This window comes from Aplysia californica, unplaced genomic scaffold (assembly GCF_000002075.1).
Source record: "Aplysia californica isolate F4 #8 unplaced genomic scaffold, AplCal3.0 scaffold00018, whole genome shotgun sequence".
Classification (NCBI taxonomy): domain Eukaryota; kingdom Metazoa; phylum Mollusca; class Gastropoda; order Aplysiida; family Aplysiidae; genus Aplysia; species Aplysia californica.
In genome coordinates, this window is record NW_004797288.1 from 562,372 (window position 1) to 579,082 (window position 16,711).

The following is a 16,711-nucleotide window of genomic DNA, read 5'->3' on the forward strand; positions in this document are numbered from 1 at the left end:
GAGAGAGAGAGAGAGAAAGAGAGAGAGAGGGGGAGAGAGGGGGGGTGTTCACGCAGGAAGGATAAGTTTATTGGAAGAGTAATTAAAGGGAGTATTATTATTTGAGTCTCGGCCCGAGCCCTCGCTGAAAGCCTTGTCCGCAATTCACGGGGTGACATGGCAGGGGAAGTAACCGTATATTTAGAACACATTCTAATTATTTTACAAATGAAACACATAGGTATGCAATGTAATAAACAATTACACACGTTCTCGGAAACTTTTTGTGCAAGACTGAAACTAATCCACGACAGCCATGTTGCTGTTTCAGAACTCCAATGTGCGTTGCGAATTTAAAAATATCCAGGTTTAATTGTCTGTGTCAATTAAAGTAGAATGTAAAGGCGACAAGGAAGCATGAAGTGATAGTAGGCTAATGAGAAGAGGTCGGAAGAGAGCCGTACGGAATGCATTAAAATGGGGTCCTTTTACGTTTGTTGAAAAGCAAAAGATAAAGTAAATTCAAGGACTTTATAATTTTGTAACCTCCTTGAGTAAATTCAAATACGGTACGTAGACCTACAGCTTTGCAAGGGATACAAAACAGACAATACAATAGCAAAACTTTATTGGTGGGGGCGACCGAGGGGGGAAATGAACGAAAATACTGATGGAGGCACGGCAACCATGCAATACAAAACTCAATGTATGTAGTCTAGAGAAACGTTATCAAATTTTGGGGAGGGGGGGTGTTTGTTTGTTGGGGGGTAGTTGTTTTTGTTTGTTGTTACTGTTGTTTTGTTTTGTTTTTGTTAGTTTGTTGGGGCTTTTAAAAAAATCAAAACGGGTTTAGCCCCTTTTACCTTAAGTAGTCTGGAAACAAACCAAACCAAGGAATCATGAATTCTAATGGACATACAGATACACTACAGCATGATAACTCAGACACACCGTATAGGCCTAGGCTAACACACCATCACGTTACAATTCGTAATTACTTATCACCGTTATTCGATTATGCGAAACATTTCTTGTCCGGCCCGACAAGCCCCCTTCTTTTGTCCTGCGCAGAACGTACTTTCGTTTTCCTAAGAAAGAAAGGACGTGGTTCAGCCCGGTGTTGTCGTCGTCGGTGTAAAACCCCACCCGAGGCCAACGTTTCAACGTACTACACCGAGGATTTAGCTGATCAAATTTAACACTTTGGGCTTTCAAAGTGTAACAGTTTTATCTGTTAACGTATTTTCAAAGAACTGTGAACACGTAGAATCTACTTGTATTTTTTTTTTCATTCTGCATCAGAATGGCTGCTTCTGTTCGCCCTCAATACCGACGTATTTTAGGACAAGTTGCTGTTGGCAGATGCAATGGTCAAGTCAGTTCCAGTAGATCTGGTGTAGTGAAAAATGTATCACTTCGTACTCATTTTTCCAGTTCTAGATCTAATTTTGCGGACTGGAGATGTAGATCTAGATCTAGTGGTTTTTTATCGTGGAACAGGTGGAGACTTGAAAAAGGCAGGTATAATGAAGGTCATAATCAACAAAGTACTGTTATTGACAGACGTGGGACAGTAGGTTTGTGTCCCTCTATCAGACTGTTTTCAAGTTCCCACAATGGAGATTCAAACAGTGGAGATAATGGTGACTATCCTCAAGATATTCGTGTGTTACCCCGTCGCCTTGTCAAACGCTTGAAGAAGCAAGGAATTTCAGAAGCAGAGTTTTTAACGAAAATAAATGCAAATAGCAAAAGCTCGGACATGTTTCCCCCTCCTTCAGAAACGGATTTTCGATCAGCTGCACCTGTTGTGGACTCAAAGGAGGAACTTGAATCACTTTTGAAGTTGACATCAGTTGTTCCCAAGTTTGTTTCAGAAGCCGACAGTTTTCCTTCTGATACAGCAAAGTATCAAGACTGGAAGAAACAAAATTCTGAAAGAACAAGCAAATCTGTACCAAAAGTGTCTCCTTCAACTACATCCATTGTTCTTTTTCCTGGGCAAGGAAGCCAGTTTATCGGCATGAGCAAACAGTTGCTACATTTTCCTGGTGTCCATGATCTATTTGAGGAGGCTAGCTCTTTACTAGGATATGATTTGTTGGAGATTTGTTTAGCAGGTCCCAAATCTGAGCTTGACAAAACCATCTATTGCCAGCCTGCTGTTATGATCACCTCACTGGCAGCTATTGAGAAGCTTAGAGAAGAACATCCAAAGGTTTGTAATTGTTCCATTTAATAAAAGAATTGATTAAATTTCAATTTGATTTTTACCCTTTGTTTTGTTTCCTGTTTCAGTGTCCCACCTCTATTAATGTCTCCATTACAAGATTACTGATGAAGACGTAGCAAAAAGAAAAGAAGTTGTGTAAAAATATGTTGTTGTTTTTTCACGATGCGAAAATTGAGTGCCAAAGCCTACCTTTTTTATTTTGTATCTTTAGGCCTACTGTACTACTATATATGATATTTTAGGTCATTTGATCGTTTTAGGGTAATGCACACATGTATACACTGAAGAAAAATACCCTTGTCTGCGATTTGGCATGTTAACTTGGACTTCAAACGTGTGGGTAAAAATGGGTGGGTTTTTTTTTGCTTTTTTGGGGGGGGGGGGGTTTTTGCTTTAGTGTGTTTTACAGCGCTTGCAACTACATCATTTATAAGGTTATAATATGAGCGCACGGGACACATTTAATTTTAAATTGGAAGAAGAATTGATTTAAGATCAGGGGTGTGGCTGAAAGACAGCGATAAGAAGAAGCCAAGGAATAGCAATGCAATAGAAAGGCTGCAGAAAGAGTCAGGAGCCCAGAGAAGAGGGATGGGGGCAGAAAGTGGAGACGAAAGCAGGCGACAGAACATGGTTAGGGTAGAGAGGAAAGAAGAAAATTTTCCTTCGATGTCAGGTTTCAAACTCAGAACTCTATTGAATGAGAGGGGAACACTAACCTCTAGACCATGAGACCCCCCACAACAATGAGTGTTTTATAAAGGGAAAATCCGCTATTATCCCTTTTGTCTAACAGTAAAAGGCACTCTGCTTTTGGGGAGGGTTTTTTTTTCCCCAGTTTCTTTGGACTTGCTTTTTCACCATGGTATAGCATGTAATCAGGGTAAAATGATTGATAAAATACCTGTAAGATTTATCGTAAATTGTTTTCTTTTCTTTGAACAGGTTTTGAAGGCGCATCTACTTCATCCTAGTTACTAAGTCTTTTACTTTTTCCTCTTTGATTTTATTATGTCATGTTACAGTCCACTCCACTTGTAGCGAAGTGGGTTGAAATATCTTCGGGGGGGGGGGCTCTCTGGGTGGCGACCGAAAAATTTTCTTCTCTAAATTTGTCTCCTTTCACCTCATTTCCTGCCCTCTAGCAATGTTCTGTCATCTGCTTTCGTCTCCTCTTTCTGCCCCCACCCCCTCACCTCCTTTGCCCCTTCCTCTGGGCTTCTGATTCTTTCTGCAGCCTTTCTACTGCTACTCCTTCGCTTCTTCTTGCTGATGTCTTTCAGCCACACCCCTGATCTTCTGGTAGGAAAGATCTACTGTACACCTAGCCTTCTCGGACAAGGGCGAAAAATCTCGGAGGGCCCGTGTGTAAGTTGCGCACGTTAAAGATTCCTTGGTGGTCAAAAATCGATAAGAGTAGGCTTCCGCCGCCACCCGAGCAAAATTCAAAATTTCCTACCAACTGAAAATATTAGGTGTGTCCCACGCGCTCATATGACCTTATAATGCAGTTGCGAGCGCCGTAATACACTTTACAAAAACAAAGAACAAAAAGATCTTCAGACGTAGCAATCTTTTTCCGTAGAACAGGCACTGATGTAACACAAATTTTTTAAAATTGAAACAGTTGATCCGAATTCACTACATCCGTCATGGCGGCTGTAGTGATGCGTATTCTTATCCTTGGCCTATCTAGTTTATATAGTAAAAATATAACGGTTTTAGAGATGTTTCCCCAGTGGTTAGTTTTGACCTAGCGTTGATGAAGCCAATGGTATTTTGTAACGTTACGCACATTCACACAATAGTTCGAGGCATCAGACACTTAGCTAGCAATCTCCCACATAATACTATTGATAACCTTATGTGAAGCACCGAAGCTCTTATTAACTCTACAGTGAAGTTCAGTACTTAAATTATTTCCCTTGAATTTTTCTTCAAACGGCTTTGTTATGAACTTCAGATGTAGCGATCTTTTTACTGGTCCCCCAACGACATCACTGTATTTCTTTATTTCAGGCTGTGGAGAACTGTGTTGCTACGGCTGGATTCAGTGTTGGCGAATTTTCAGCACTTGTGTTTTCCGGTGTCATATCATTCCCAGACGGTACTATTCTATATTCCCACTTTTGAGATTGAAGTAACCTACTTAAAAACTTTTGAATCCTTCCTCATTTTTATTTTTTTAAATTATTGTAATTTACAAACCAGCATTTTGGACATTAACTTGGATTCAATGTATATGATTTTATAAAATAGTTTTTGAAATTTCTTTTTTATGAATACATTCTCTATAAAATTAACGTTATTAGTTAAATCAAAATTGTTGGTCATTGTTTTTGCTTCTTGTGTACAGGCATTCAACATTACCTTAGAGATGGCACTGTATTTTAACCCCAAAAAATTTTCTGTTCTGTCTCTGATAGCTTTATAGAAAAGATTATTTTAAACTTGTAGTTGTCAAAAGTTCAACAAATTGTTCTTATTTATTGATACAACAGTTATATTCAAGTTAGAATGGCAGGATAGAATAAGAACAGAAATGGAGAGCTTTGGGAAAGGACAGGACAATAGGACAGAAGTAGAAATAGGACTAAGAAAGTGGCTATGGATGGTACAAACCTTCAGAAAACCCAGCGGAAACATCACAAGACAGTCGCTGCAGTGGAACCCACAGGGAGCCCGAGGCAGGGGTAGGCCACAGGAAACATGGAGGAGATGTATGGAAAGGGACATGAGAGAGATGAACCTCACTTGGAACGAGCTTGGAAGAATGGCCCAGGACAGAGATAAATGGAAGGAGCTTGTGTGGCCTATACCGTACGGAGAGTGGAAGTGATGATTATGATGATGGTATTCAAAAGTGGGAAAACTACACTGGGAACTATCTAGTGGATTTAGCGCTCCCAAGTGTCACTATCAAATAGCCAGTGGTGTTGGGGGGAAACTGTTTTTTTTTAAACCGTGTTATAAAACTCATTTGTGTAGGAGTTAAATGTTTGGCGAATATTCAATTTAAAAATGGGATCTATAGTCAAACTAAAATAGCAACTCAAATTACAGTCGATTAAATCAGACGTAACGCCACAGATTGAAATATACGGCAAATTTAATCAGCTATGAACACTAGGTGGGTTTTAGATGAGCTTTTGGCTCTTTTATTTTCCATATTTTTGTACCATATTATCTCATTTGTCTAATGGGTAAATATGTAATTTGTCTGCAAATTGGGGGCCAAATCTGTACATTTGTAGCTTGCCTATATGAACAAAGTGTATATTATATATATATAATGCTTTTTTTTCTTAAATAATCCTTTATCAAATTGTCAAGCTAAGAAGATGAAATACTTCTGCTGTGCATAATTTTCAAAACAGTGCACTACATAGAGAACGAAATGATAAGCAGAAAATTGACAAGACCATGTTTTTTTTAAATACTTTTTTTTTCAGGGGAGGGCCATTAGAAAATTATGTTGACATCATGAAAGTGTTCCCTGATCCTTCTGAGTGATTTTTTTTTGTTACTAACTTGTATTTTCATTTTCCCCAGCTGTAAAACTTGTGAAAGTGAGAGCAGAGGCCATGCAGAGAGCTTCTGAAACTGTTAGCAGTGGAATGCTCACTGTATTTCTGGCTCATGACTCCGACTTAAAAGGAGCTATGAGAATGGCAAAAGAGTACTGTCAAACTCGCAGAGGCATCAACGAACCTGTGTGTAATGTGGCCAACTTCCTGTTCCCTGAATGTAAAGTTATTGCTGGTCATGCTGAGGTAAGCTGATATTTTGCTTCAGTTTATAATTCATGTTGTAAGAGTCCACGATTCTAGCTCCTTGAAATAGAATGGTTGTCATCCTGTTGCTCCAACTACAGTTTTTTAAATTTATTTATTGAACATTCAAATCCTGTTATACCACCAACCTAAGGGCCGAGCAGGAAGTTGATGGTATAGCAGTATAGCAGGGCTAACAGTTGAGTTTGAATGCTGCCCCGTGTCAAGGGAAATGATTCTGCCGTGACTAGATGATGAATAATAATATAATGAGCTATTTCCCTTAGACCAAAACTGGGGTGGCCTGTAGGCTTTCTTTCAGCATAATGCTGTCCCCATGGTTTTATGTAAGAAACATTCTGAAATTATGCAAACAGCCCAAAAATGTGAAATTATGCGATTCTGTTATTTTTAACAAAGAATGTTAGAGGAAAATAATAAGAAATTATGCATAAAATGATCAAATTTTGCTAAATTATGTGGGGTGCATAAAACCACGGGGACAGGTAATGAATTCTTTGTTAGTTTGCAGTATGTGTAGTGGGAGAACAGGGAAATTATCACTGGGGGCTGTGTGTAGTGTTTACCTCTGGTGGCTAGTTCATTGGTGGTGTTGCAGGACAAATACATGTACCATGTACACAAGTTAAGTAAGGCGAGGACAAATCAAGCCATGCAGTTTGGTCAAAGTGGTAGTTTAAAGGGGCAAATAGTGTGTTTATATAGATGTTCCTTTTTGTGCATTAGCAAAACCTGGTTGTTAGCAGGGCTGGCAGTAAGTGGGGGTAGTACAACAAGGTTTGACTGTAACTAGTTGTCTTTTTCCTTTGTCGTTGCACACAATCCTTTGTAACACCGGCGGTCCTCAGGGGTGTGCTTGTCACCAGTTTTGTAAACAATATATACCAACGGTCATAGAAGTAAATATAAAACAACACGCTAAATTAAGCTGGCAGATGACTCCGCTATTGTTGGATTAATAAACCTTGATGAAAAAGAGTATTTCGAAGAAATATGTATGTTTATTAAATGGTGCAATTCACATTTTCTAAAAGTGAACCTCTTAAAAACATAAGAAATTTTTTTTTTATTGTAGAAGAGAAAAACCAAAAATCCCTCCCACCACTCGTAATTGAACAAGAAACAATTGAAATCACGGATTCATACAAATATCTCGGTCTTACAATCGACAACAAATTTACATGGCAAAATCACGTAAATATTATAGTTAAAATGGTAAATCAGAGGCTGTACTTACTGAGGAAACTTAAGTCTTTCAATCTGAATCCATCCATCCTTAAGATATTCTACACCACTACAATAGAAACTGATAAATTTTGGTATCTCTTGCTATGGTAGCAATTTGGGAAGACAGCGCATCATAAAAATAAACAAGTTGATCAGAAAGGCATGAAGAACAATTGATAGAGACCTTATTAACTTTGGATATCTGCATAAAACAAATGTTCTAAAAAAGGCGGAAATAATGCTAAGTGACCAAAGCCACCCACTGACATCGGAATTTCAATTATCGACCCGCAGTAAATGAAACATTTCCAAAAAAGCAAAAACAGTCAGATGTAGAAATTCATTCGTACCAAGCTCAGTGAGGTTACTGATCACACAGTGCTACAAATGAAACATAGAGAGAGAGAGAGAATGTTTTACGGAGCGGGTTGCAGCATGTGAGACATGTATTTACTAATGTCTTGTCTTGCTGTGCTTATGCGTGAGTGCACCTAACCTTTGTAATATCTGCTGCCTTTGTAAACGACCAAAACAAATTTCTCCCTTCAAGATGAATAAAGATTGTCAGATTGTCATTGTGGAAGTAGACGTGAGTTTGTTTCTTGAGTGGGGGGATTTTTATTGGTTTTCTCTGTCTGTCTGCTTTAATCAGGCTTGCCAACCTACCCAAATTTTTCGGGATTTTCACGAATTGCCATTGTGGTTCCCGAACCTTTCCCGAAGCGGTGTGGGTGGGTTTTTTTTGGTGACTTTAGTAGCCTATCACAGAAGTGTGTGTGTGTGGCACTCTGGTGCAATCAAAATTCCAGAATTCAGTATCTCACAAGTTGGCAAACCTGCTTTAATGCTGTACCTGCGTCCCTGGCATGCAGGGTCAAAACATCCCTCAGCCTAAGTGTTCTAAATAATTGGTGTCGATGGGTGTGTAAAATTCTTATTATATGAAAACAATAATTATTTTTTCCTCTACATGGAGTGTTCTGTGCTAGAGATTAGGGGTGCTTGACTGTGGGTCCTTTAATTTGGGATGCAGCTGGCTAATGCTGTGACATCTAGCCAGTACATAAGGCCCCTTGCTTTTACTTTTAGATTGACACATGGAATTTTGGATGGTACATTTTTCTATTTATATGAACCAGGTTTCAGTAGTGATTAGAATAGAATTTTGACCCTTCAGATGCCATGGTGTCTGTCATCTAAAGTGTCTGAAGACATAGAAAATTAAATTGAAGGTGGATGCAAAATTTCATGTAAAAACATGTGTTTTTGTTTTTCATTTATCTAAGGCAGGTCACATTTTGTTTTAATTTGTTTTGAATCATGTCATTGTCAAAAAATTTGAGAAAACATGTTTGCTTTTGGGTATGCTCAGCATTAGTTTGAAATACAAACTTTCAGATGGTATTTCTTCGGAACTGTAGACATGTACCATTCATTCATGAATTTGGGAAGAGTGTATAGGTGTCTGTGGATTGATTGAGCTGATAATTTGATATTTTGTTTCGTCTCTTTTCTCTCTTTACCAGGCTTTAGAATTTATTTCTACAAATGCTAAAGAGTTTCGCATATTGAGAACAAAACGGCTCCCTGTCAGTGGAGCCTTTCACACGCAGCTGATGGCATCAGCCCGAAGACCGTTAGAGCAAGCTCTACAGGGGATGAAAATAGGAAAACCTAAAGTAAGTTCAATTCACCTTATATATAAAATATATATAAAATTATCTGCTTACTGTTTTTCTGGTTGTTGAGTATTATAAAATTGTTCTAAAGTATTTTTTTTAAAAGTAAATGGGTGTCTGCTTGCACTACTGTCCTTCCAATGTGACCATAACTGAAAAGCAGAATTACGTGAGGCAAAAAGCACCAGACTGTAGTCTTTAGATTTGTTCTGACTTCAAAGAGCAGTAATGTTGAGAAAAAAAAAATCGCAAATGTTATGGTTTCATCCTACAAAATAGGCAGTCAGAGCTCCAGTTTCTCCCTGAATGGATTTTGATACTGCTTCAGTCTTCATGTTTATTCTTTGACCGTCAAACCTCTTAGTCCTACTGCAGCTGCAAGAGAACTTTTCGTTTTCACAATCAGAGTTTAAACACTGCTCTCTTTGGCCTGATGTTCACTGTAAAACAGAGCCATGAAAGGGAAAAAGCTTTCTAAAGCACTTTTTGTAAAGCTGTAAAATGTGCACTCAAATTTGAGAAGAGTACATTGAGGCCCAGTTTTCTCTCAGACAGTGTATTCTTGCTTAGTTTACACCAAGATGTACTAATATCATCTTGTTCTTGATAATGATAGTCATAACATTTCTTACTGTAATAAAAAGAACATGGATGCAGTAAAAAAACAAAAAATACAGCAGGACTTGAATCTCTCTCTCTCTCTCTCTCTCTCTCTCTCTCTCTCTCTCTCTCTCTCTCTCTCTCTCTCTCTCTCTATATATATATATATATATATATATATATATATATATATATATATATATATATATATATATACATTTGAAATATAGTGTCCTGAAAGAAATTTGAATAATATTTTGTAGTTATCTTCCCTTATGGCGACATTAAAATGACTTTATTTGCTTGCCTTTCAGCTTCCGATTTACAGCAATGTGACTGGCCAGCCATATCATGCAAAGACAAATTTTGCCCACATGCTGGGAGAACAACTTGTGAAGCCCGTCCGGTGGGAACAGACGATGCATGCCCTGTACCAGAGACCTCAGGGCTCTGAGTTCCCTCACACGTATGAAGTGGGTCCGGGGAAACAGATGGGAACTCTGCTCAAGCAAGTCAATCTACAAGCTCACAAGCAGTACCATGATGTGAGGGTTTGACAGTATTGGTATTTCTATCCTTATGTTCTCTTGTCTTTTCCACTTTTAGCGTAGAATTTGAGATTGTGATTAGTTTTGGAAAGGAATGTCAGTTTTTAATCTGTTTTAGGTATGAGTGGAAAAGTTCTTTATATATTTTTATGACCAGGTCTGTGTATTAAGTTGTTGAACGTTTTTTTAAATAAAGTATTTATTTCCCTGTTTCCACCAGCTCTACTTTATCAAATTAATGCTGAGATTACTGAGAAATGGAACCTGTGTTTTCAAGAAAAATGTTTTGTTTATGAAAGAATGAGATATTGTTTTATTTCTTGAATACTTATTCAAATTCATGTTGTAAATGAAACTTACATTTTGTCAGATGGGTTCTTGTTTGTGAGAGTTACACTAGACACTTTGATGAAAGAGTTACAAATGAGATTAGTCACTTTGCTTTATACTACTTGAAATTAAAGGAGCTCAGTGAGGACTCAGGACCACTGTCAGTAACATCATTTTAAAAATTTTAAGTTAAAAGCTGTTATTTTGCTGTGTTCGATATATTCCGTGGCTTCGTGTAAGATCCCAACAAACGTCAAATTGCAAAAAAGAGTTTGTCAGAGTCTTGCATACAGCCATCGATACAAGAAATGTGTTGTCTCTATTACCTCTTTATATCAAAAGTGCAAACTGTTGGATAGGTTGTGTTTACTTCAGGTATGTGTTTCATCACATTATATCCCCGAAGAGTGAGACGGCCCCTGATATCATATAGATCGCTTGTCGTGGTATATATGTGATTTATATTAAAATCAAAAGTGTGCAATCATTCAGGACTATTTTGTGGGGTGCAGAATTAAATAACATGCCACTGAAGCTATGATGACTCAGAATGGATACTCTCTCATTAGGGTACCCTCTGCTGACCGCCCTATTGATAATGATTTCATTGCTGCTATGTGAAACAGATACTAAATTTTTCAAGAACGGTATGTGTAGCGGCAAATCAGTATGAGAGAGTAGCGAACAACCACTGTGTGCTGCTTCATAACAGGAAAACTTTAGCTTACTGTATTGAAAACATGTTGGCGTTTTGTGTGGTAAATCTCTCCTCTTTTGTGACTATTGTGTTAATTTGTTGATGGACATGTACCTAATATTTTAAATAACCTTGATGGGTTTGCTATGAATTTTGCCCGATTTATTTTCGAAAGTGTTTGTCTTTGCCATTTTGGACATTTTGTTTTATAATTTTTATTGTTCACTCTGTCCTCACAAATCTGTTGCCTTGAAGCATCTGAGGTACTGATAAGATCTAGTGTTTCTATTTTATTTCTGTTGTTCTGTGGTCAAGTTTTTGTCATAAAATTTGACTGCCTTGGTAGTGTGTTCACTGTTGGGGGAGGGGGGGGGCTTTTTTTTTTTTTCTTTTTACAAATTAGTGCTTTAAAAAATGTATCTCTTAGTAACTCTTAGTATTCCTGTTTATTATGCTTTACTTGTTGATACTGCACTGGGTTTTTCTGATCTTGTGATTACTCCATTGCCTCAAGTGTGAAAGTATTTATTCATCATACATGTTTCTATTTGGTTTGCAGCAAAGTATCCATGTTGTTCCTTTTAAGTATTTCATGGTTAAAATGTTATCATTTCTGCTGTGTTACTGTCAGCCAATGGGATGCAGGTAAAGTAAAGTACCTGGTGCAAGATCATCTTAATACCTTTCATTGCTTTTTCTGAGGGCCATCATTCACTGCTGCAGTGCATGGCTATAAACTGTATAACTGAAGCTATTAAAAAATGTATATTATTAAGCAGACGTGTTCTCTCTCTAATTCTGATTTAAAAGTCTTAGGATTGGAAAACAAAATGTTTGAATCAAATTTCCATTTCAATTTTTTGTGAGTTGAATACACAACAGGCATGTGGTGCATAGCAGCCTGGTTGTAGTTGTTGAGAAATAGCAGGCTGAGGTAGAAAAGTTGCAAGACCAATCAGATTTGTCTGTAATGATAATAATAATAGTAATAAAAGTTTGTTGTTCAATTATATCTGACAAAGACTGGTGTGTCTGTGGAAGAGAATCTTTTTTAAGTGAAATAAAAGAAGTGCTTTTCGCTTTACACAAATTCTTTCTGTACATGTATCGCTTCAGCATTCTCAAATCTATTTCCTTAAGTTAAGGAAAGGATGTCCATCTTTTAAGAGAAACCCTCTTTAAAATATTAAATGCAGATCTGATTGTGTGGACTCTTGTCTCCTATGCATTGATTTAAGTTTCAGAATTTGGAGTCTTAATGGGCTACTGTGGATTTTGCTTTAGATGATGTTACCCCTGTCCGTACGTCATGTTTTACTTTCGTATTCGTACAACATGGGGAACTCTGTGCCACCACTTTCCAAAGAGGAAATTTACTAGTTAATCAAATCTGATCCGTACGCTATGCATAGCAGTCTGTCAAAATGATTTTTTGAGAAATACTGAAAATTTCAAAGAGATCTTCATACTAGAAGTATTCTAAAATGTGAAGAATACTACCCCAGGGGTACAAAATGACCCCATGGCATATGGATAGAGTTTAGGGCAGCTGGAAGGAATATTTTATCCAAAAAAGAGTAAGACTGTCCTGTTTCTGACCTTTTTTCCAGTATGGACAATGAATATTATATGAGAAGGGCATTACATTTATTGGAAAATAATTGAATCAGAGTTCTTTATAGCAAAGTCCACTGTGTGTCAAAACATTACATGCACTTCCAACAAAAACCCTGTAGTTACCCAAATGAAAGAGTACTTGTTTTTATGAGAGAAAAAACTACAACAAAGCAGTACTTCGAAACTGTAGGCCTACATGGTAATTGTGAGGCGTGCTGACAAAATGAGTTACTTCTCACAATCCACAAAAGGAGATATTGGCCAAAAATCAACTTAAGACTCAAATTTATAGATTTTCTATTGATGCCATATTCTTTAACTATAACCTGTCTTTTATTATTTCATACTTATTTATTGTAAAAACGTCAGCTATAAACGTGGTGTGTCTATTTTGTTAAGGCTTGAATCCAAGAAGTAACTCATTTTGTCAGCACACTTCACAATTGTACTTTTACTTTTATGTTTGTGTGTATCTGTGTCTTTTTTTGTGCTAATTATTCTTTATATTTATATTCTTAGCATCTTTTTAATTTTAGGGATGTTGTGATATGTCGGTTCTCCATTTCTCTGTCCCCGTAGAATTATGCAAATTTAGAGGGCCAAATTATGCACAGAAAAAGCAAAATTATGCAAAAATTATGCAAGTTAGCGTAACACCATTCACGACATGTTTTGCACTTTTTCAACACAAAGTTTCATGATTTTCATGTTTTAAGTACCGTAAAATTGAAAACAGAACATATCAGTATCAGTAATTTGTTGTGTATTTGGAAAAGAAAACAATACACATCAGTAAAAAAGAAAAAAAAAACAACCAAAAATAATAATCTCTGTAACTTTCAGCTGTAGATCTATAGAAGAAAGGAAAATGTTCTAAAAAATAAATGAAAAAGGACCTCTAGACCTCTGATGCTGGCACATTACCAAAACCTGAAACATCAGCAGACATGAGAACAACAACTTTTGATGGATTGAAAAATTGAACATGCTCAAGGAACAAAATCACAACCCATAACCAACTTTTCACTTAAATGAGACTTATTACGGTGATTACTTCCCTTTAGTCAAATGGCGAGGCGTTAGTTAATTGTTTAGTGAAAAAAAAGGGGAAAAAGCGCGGATAATCCAAAATTATGCAAATGTTGCAGAATTACGAAAAAAAAAAACGCAGCCGCACAATCACATAATCCTACGGGGACAGATTTCTCATAGAAGCATTGAAAACATGTATGGAGCTCCTTCAGGGTGAGTATGATACTATAAGATATAGAGCAAAACTGTTGTTACAACAAGCAATTGAATAAAGGTAAAAATGGAAACGCTTTTAATAGTTTCGTTTCACTTGTGCTGTTAAAAAATTGTATCGCCTTTGTATATGTGTTCTTCTACTTGATCTGAACAATGGAAGCTCATGTGCCTATTGCAGTGAAGCTTCTTAATGTGTATATCTGGGGGTTGGTCTAAAGTCTAAAACTTTCACCTTTCAGATGACCTCGGGAGGTCTTTGAAGGAATTAGCTGCGTGTTTTCATTGTGACCTGTTTACTTGTACAGTATTTAATTTTTTGTTTGGGTTGGGATTTTTTCCTTAGCAGAAATAGTCTTATCTTGGATTTTCACTTTCCACTTCCAGTGTCTTTCTTTAAAGGAGCTCAAACTGACGCCCAGGATCTTCAACATTTTTTCCTCCGGATCTAAAAAAAATAGCTGTTTGAACTTGATTCTAGTTTTTCTAAGATATTTTTTTTAAGTTGTCAATATTTGTTCAAGGACTAGAATTGAACCAAGTACTTTTGATATATACAGTGGAAACCATATATAACAGGCCCGGTAATAACAGGGATCCGGCCGGTAGTAACAGGGATTTTTTAAATCCCCCGTTTTTTCCTACTCTTTGTTTCAATTTAAAGTTATCGGCAATAACAGGGCCTCGTCAGAGCCCAACCGGATATAGCAGGGACAAAGACTCGTTAACAATGAGGAGAGAGAGAGAGAGAGTAACGCAGTGATGGAGCAAGCCCACGCAAGCCATGCCGCTGCAAGCACACACAGCATGTGAAGCGAGAGAGGGCTGCGGTGTGCTGCAGACCTCGATCTAGCCAGAAACCTAGCAACACGCACGCGTAATGTGTCACCAACGATGTCAAGCGCAAGAGAAAATGCCTTTCAGTTGGCAAAAAATACGGAATAATCCAGGCTGTTGACAAAAAGCAGGCTCCACTGGCAGAGATTTGTCGTCAGTCCACAAGGGTCGATTCACACCATTATCAAGGATAGAGAGAAAAAAGTGGCAGCATACTCCAATGGAAAGTTTGCTCTGGATCGAAAGAAGATGAGACTACCCGATGCAAATACTATGGACCAAGCTCTTCTGATGTGGTTTAAGTTTAAGGAGGCAAGGAAAAAGTTGGTGCCAAAACCTCTGTTCGTGGGTACTTGTGGCAAGGGAAACTACCCATGAATAAGTACAGCTGGATTAGTCCACAAATGCTTACTTTCCTTGCATTTCTGATTTAACAGGGATCGGATATAACAGGACATTTTCTCTACTCCCACCATCCCTGTTATATCAGGTTTCCACTGTACATATATATGAAACAAGCTCGGAACTTCCTAACAATATGTGCTCCGCTCTTGTAGTGAAATGGTTTGACTTCAGTGCAATGTTCTTACATCGTAGGCCCTACTTTGTTTGAAATATAGGTAAAGTTGTTCCCCCTTCCGATCCGGACATTGGGGATTGCCTTGTTTGTGAGACAACTTCCTGGGCCTTCGGCATACAGTGTATTGTGGTAGGGTGGCCAGATCCTTTCCACGCCGTCTTTACTTCCCCAACTCGAAGTCAGGTCCCCATTACTGCCGGGTGGGCAGGAGGGGGCGAACCCGGACTTTCCACTTCAGAGACGAGCGCACTGACCGCATCCCCGTTTGAAATATACAGCACATGTATCAAATAAACTGCTGCTGTCTTGTAAAAATCTGAATACAAAAGAATTAAATTTGTAGTTGGCACTGACTTTTGAAATGTGGATGAGGGTACCGAAGTTGAACTAGTTGAAGGGTGGCTCTAGTTAGTCCAATCTCTTAAATTCTTTTCCTTTTTTTTCCATTGCTTCCAACTGTCTTGCGGTGCTGTGTGTGTGTGTAGTGGCGCAAGCCTAGTGGTTAGGCTACTAGACCCATGTTCATGAGATTACGAGTTCGGGGGTTCGAGTCTCAGTTCGGTCCAACATTGAGTCCTTGGAAAAGGGTGAAAAGACATTTTACATAAATTTCCCTAAAGGATTGGTTCTTTTGGAGATGGATGTTCTCGGAGGTCCCACCTCTTAAATAACCTAACAGTGTTCATAGGGGCGTTAAACCTTTTGTTTCACCATTTTTATCTCGCTGTTTCCCCGCATTAAATTGCAGTTATTATGTTGGTGGGCTTCTCTTTGCTCAACCCCAATCAAGGTGGGAACATATCTACTCTTTTTAAAAAATGTAGGTGGTCTTACACTCTCAACACAATTCGAATCATTTAGGATGAAGGCTTCATTCCTGCCTGTCTGGGCCAGCATAGGCTAAGACTAAGAGGGATATATGTATAACTTTCCAGTACCTGTGCTCGGGTTTATCGGAGCAAGGTAAAGCGCGAACTTGGATACAGCGGGAGGGATTGAACGGGCTCTAGCTGAGGGGAAGGGTGTTGGGGGGGGGGGGGTGTAGGTGGGCTACAAACAGGCAGTCAGTGCTGTGGCGTTGTGACTGGCAACAGGCGGCAGAGAGAGATGGTGCTGACAGATGCGTTACCTGAGCCACTCCATAAGTGATATATGCCAAAGCCTACACACTCAGTATGAGAGGGTAGAGGCCATATCCCTAGGTCAGGCCAAAAAGTAAAAGAAGAGGAGAGCATGTTGATTTAGGGTGTGATTCCTGATTCATCGAATAGCGATCATTGGTGCTCAGGCATACCATGCATCCACTTCACCAGTTCTACTGTAGGCCTACCGGTACGATAGAGGG

General features: G+C 38.3%; 1 protein-coding gene across 1 annotated transcript; it reads left to right on the top strand.

The window, feature by feature from the left end:
- The first annotated feature begins 1,077 nt into the window (after positions 1-1,077).
- LOC101848401 (malonyl-CoA-acyl carrier protein transacylase, mitochondrial) lies at positions 1,078-11,429 on the top strand. The gene is made up of 5 exons (XM_005090492.3): positions 1,078-2,197; positions 4,232-4,319; positions 5,765-5,985; positions 8,760-8,912; positions 9,827-11,429. The coding sequence occupies exons 1-5, from the start codon at positions 1,283-1,285 to the stop codon at positions 10,067-10,069; spliced, it is 1,620 nt and encodes a 539-aa protein (XP_005090549.3). The 5' UTR covers positions 1,078-1,282; the 3' UTR covers positions 10,070-11,429.
- Positions 11,430-16,711: the final 5,282 nt, after the last annotated feature.

What these genes read in the sequence shown, in the direction of transcription:
- LOC101848401 (XM_005090492.3), top strand. Translation starts at nt 1,283, where the DNA reads ATGGCTGCTTCTGTTCGCCCTCAATACCGACGTATTTTAGGACAAGTT. An exon ending in TGTCATATCATTCCCAGACG is followed by an intron (nt 4,320 to 5,764) that starts GTACTATTCTAT and finishes CATTTTCCCCAG; the next exon opens with CTGTAAAACTTGTGAAAGTG. An exon ending in TTATTGCTGGTCATGCTGAG is followed by an intron (nt 5,986 to 8,759) that starts GTAAGCTGATAT and finishes TCTCTTTACCAG; the next exon opens with GCTTTAGAATTTATTTCTAC.